At 63.5% G+C, this 3,584-nt stretch overlaps 1 protein-coding gene across 1 annotated transcript; it reads left to right on the top strand.

Moving 5' to 3' along the window:
• Positions 1-1,118: 1,118 nt before the first annotated feature.
• NOG (noggin) lies at positions 1,119-2,916 on the top strand. The gene has a single exon (XM_004608646.2). The coding sequence runs from the start codon at positions 1,517-1,519 to the stop codon at positions 2,213-2,215; it is 699 nt and encodes a 232-aa protein (XP_004608703.2). The 5' UTR covers positions 1,119-1,516; the 3' UTR covers positions 2,216-2,916.
• Positions 2,917-3,584: the final 668 nt, after the last annotated feature.

Below are 3,584 nucleotides of genomic sequence, written 5' to 3'. Positions count from 1 at the left end.
TGTGTGTGTGTGTGTGTGTGTGTGTACAAGCGCGCGCGTTAGAGAAGGGGGAGGGGTCTTAGTCCAAGCCCGGGAGAGAGAAAGGTGAGATTTGAGTCGCGCCCGAGGGAAAAAGCTCCGTGCACATGGAGAAATTCCTAGCGCCAAACTGTGCCCGGGGGGGGGCAAAAAGGGGGGAAAAAAGCCCCCAGCGCCTCCCTGCAGTCCCCTCCAGTGTAAAGCACCCAATTCATGAGCACCCTCCCGGCCCCACCTCGCGCACTCCCCGCACCCTCCCCCCCCCACTCCCCCAGGTCGCCCCTACACCCTCCGGCCCGGCTCCAGCGCCGCCGCGAGCTTTCCCCGGGACTGGCCCTGGCGGGGAGCCTAGAGCCCCAGTTGCATTGCTCCAGGAGAAAGGAGGGGGGCGGCGCATTTTGCAGGAGGAGAAGAAGGAGGGGTGGGTGGTGGGGGAGAGAGAAAATTGCGCGGAGACCTGCCAAGCGCCACCGCCGCCGCCACTGCCGCTGCCGCCGCCGCCGCCGCCGCCGCCGCCGCCGCCGCCGCCGCCGCCGCCGCCGCCGCCTGAGAGCCCCGGCGGGCAGCCCGACTGTCGGCTTCCCGGGGCATCTGGGTCCGGCGGGGCACAGCCCTGGGCGCTGCCGAAGCCGCCGCCGCCGCCTCCGCGGCGAGTGCAGGCGGCTGCCCCGGGAGCCTGTGCCGGCTCCAGCTCTTCGGGGGTGGAGAAGTGGGGGGTGGGGTTGTTGTTTGGGGGAAGCAGGGGGAGGGGGCAACGCCGAGAGAGTCAGTGGTTTCCATGGTGATGGAGCTGAAAGTGCAGGAAATTTAAAGGCTTGGACCCTGCGAGACAGACAAACCGGTGCCAACGTGCGCGGACGCCGCCGCCGCCGCCGCCGCTGGAGTCCGCCGGGCAGCGCCGGCCGACAAGCCCCGAGCAGGAGGAGGGAAGTGCCCCCAGGACCGGCTGGGCCAGCGGCGCTGCACACAGCGGCAGGACGAGGAGCCGCGAGCGGAGGAGGAGGAGGAGGAGGAGGAGGAGGAGGAGGAGGAGGAGGAGGAGGAGGAGGAGGAGGTGGAGGAGGAGGAGGAGGAGGAGGAGGAGGAGGAGGAGGAGGAGGAGGAGGAGGAGGAGGAGGAGGAGGAGGAGGAGGGGAGCAGCAGCTCGTCCACGCGCCCTGGGCCGCCGCCGGCCGGGGAAGGCAGCGAGGAGCCGGCGCCCCCCGCGCCCCGCGGTCGCCCTGGAGTGATTTCGGATGCCCCGCCGCGGCCGCCTGCCCGGGTAGACTCGGGAGAGGAGTCGCGGCCAACTTGGGTGCCGTTTTTTTCCGCCCGGGTGGGAGCCGGCCGCCGCGCGAAGGGCTCTCGCGGCGACTCATGCTGCCGGCCCTGCGCCTGCCCAGCCTCGGGTGAGCCGCCTCCGGAGGGACGGGGGAGCGCGGCGGTGGCGCCGCGGGCTCGGCGTGCTCTCGTCCGGGGACGCGGGACGCAGCGGCAACCCCGGGCGCGCGCCGGAGGCATGGAGCGCTGCCCCAACCTGGGGGTCACCCTCTACGCCCTGGTGGTCGTCCTGGGGCTGCGGGCGGCACCGGCGGGCGGCCAGCACTATCTGCACATCCGCCCAGCGCCCAGCGACAACCTGCCCCTGGTGGACCTCATCGAACACCCGGACCCTATCTTTGACCCCAAGGAGAAGGATCTGAACGAGACGCTGCTGCGCTCGTTGCTCGGGGGCCACTACGACCCAGGCTTCATGGCCACCTCGCCCCCCGAGGACCGGCCCGGCGGGGGCGGGGGCGCCGCCGGGGGCGCCGAGGACCTGGCCGAGCTGGACCAGCTGCTGCGGCAGCGGCCGTCAGGGGCCATGCCGAGCGAGATCAAAGGGCTGGAGTTCTCCGAGGGCTTGGCCCCGGGCAAGAAGCAGCGCCTGAGCAAGAAGCTGCGGAGGAAGTTGCAGATGTGGCTGTGGTCGCAGACCTTCTGCCCGGTGCTGTACGCCTGGAACGACCTGGGCAGCCGCTTCTGGCCGCGCTACGTGAAGGTGGGCAGCTGCTTCAGCAAGCGCTCGTGCTCGGTGCCCGAGGGCATGGTGTGCAAGCCGTCCAAGTCCGTGCACCTCACCGTGCTGCGGTGGCGCTGTCAGCGGCGCGGGGGCCAGCGCTGCGGCTGGATTCCCATCCAGTACCCGATCATTTCCGAGTGCAAGTGCTCATGCTAGGACTCAGGGCCCCCTGCCCCGCGCCCGGACACCTGGTCGACCCGCACCAACGCCCCCACCACCACCCTGAACCTCTGCTCGGTTTCCCACCAGCTCTCACCACCCTCTCCAGAGGGGATTCAATGAACTTTTTTTTTTTTTTTTTTGGCTACAGAGACTTAGCTTTCTGGTTCATGTAATGCACTGTTTAACTGTGTAGGAATGTATATGTGTGTGTATATACGGTCCCAGTTTTAATTTACTTATTAAAAGGTCAGTATTATACGTTAAAAGTTACCGGCTTCTACTGTATTTTTAAAAAAAAATAAGCAAAAGGAAAAAAAAGAACAGAGAAAAGAGAGACTTATTCTGGTTGTTGCTAATAATGTTAACCTGCTATTTATATTCCAGTGCCCTTCGCATGGCGAAGCAGGGGAGGGGGGGGAGTTATTTTTTCTTAAACTACAAAGAGAGGGGAGAACTTTTGTAGAAGGACTTTAAAAAAGCTATTTTCCATTCTTCGGAAAGTGTTTTTGGTTTTCCTTGGACCTCGAAGAAGCTATAGAGTTCAATGTTATTTTACAGTTATTGTAAATATAGAGAACAAATGGAATGACTAATCATTGTAAATTAAGAGTATCTGCTATTTATTCTTTATAATATCCCGTGTAGTAAATGAGAAAGAAGTGCAGAGCAGGATTAAAGAAAACCACTAAAATCGACTGCGCTCACATTGCGATTCTGTGTCGGTGATTGATGGGGGGTGTGGGGGGGCAGGCGGGGCGGGGAAGGGTGTCGCTGTGCTTACTGTGCCTGTCTGGAGAAGGGGCTCACCCCTCTTCGACTGTGAGGGAGGTGACCTCTCAGCTTGGGGGGGGTCGTTACTCTCACACACCCCCCTTGAACATCACGTGGCCTCTAACTGGCTCCCCTGCTTTTTCTCCCTACGTCGCCTAGCTGGATCCATCGTGACCTCGACACCCAGCCGGCCCCCTGGAGCTGACCCCAGGCTGGGCCGAGGGGCGGGGGGGTGGGGAGGGTGGGCGGCCGCTTTGTGCTGCCTGACGGGCCCTTCACAATGAGGACACGTGTCTTTCACACCTACCCTGGGGGCGGAGTGCCGCTGAAACTTGACCCTCGAGGAATGGGTGTGGGGGGGAATCAGAGCGCGCCCACCCAGATCCCGCCACCCCTCCAGCCTCGAAGCCCCCCCACCCAGATATCCAGTCCTTGTTAACCCTTTGCACTCCCAGAAGAAAAGGGGGTTGGTGCGAGCTGAAGCGGTCCGTGGAAACCAACACTCTTCACCTTCCCGGATCTTGCAGATCTGAGCCCCCTCATCCAGGCGTGGCGCGCGTTTGACACTCGCCTCCCTCAGCCTCCCAGGACC

Source organism: Sorex araneus, chromosome 3, assembly GCF_027595985.1.
Source record: "Sorex araneus isolate mSorAra2 chromosome 3, mSorAra2.pri, whole genome shotgun sequence".
In the NCBI taxonomy this organism is placed as follows: domain Eukaryota; kingdom Metazoa; phylum Chordata; class Mammalia; order Eulipotyphla; family Soricidae; genus Sorex; species Sorex araneus.
This window is presented reverse-complemented; position numbering and strand designations above follow the sequence as displayed.

Coding starts and splice junctions, on each gene's coding strand:
- NOG (XM_004608646.2), top strand. CDS start 1,517: ATGGAGCGCTGCCCCAACCTGGGGGTCACCCTCTACGCCCTGGTGGTC.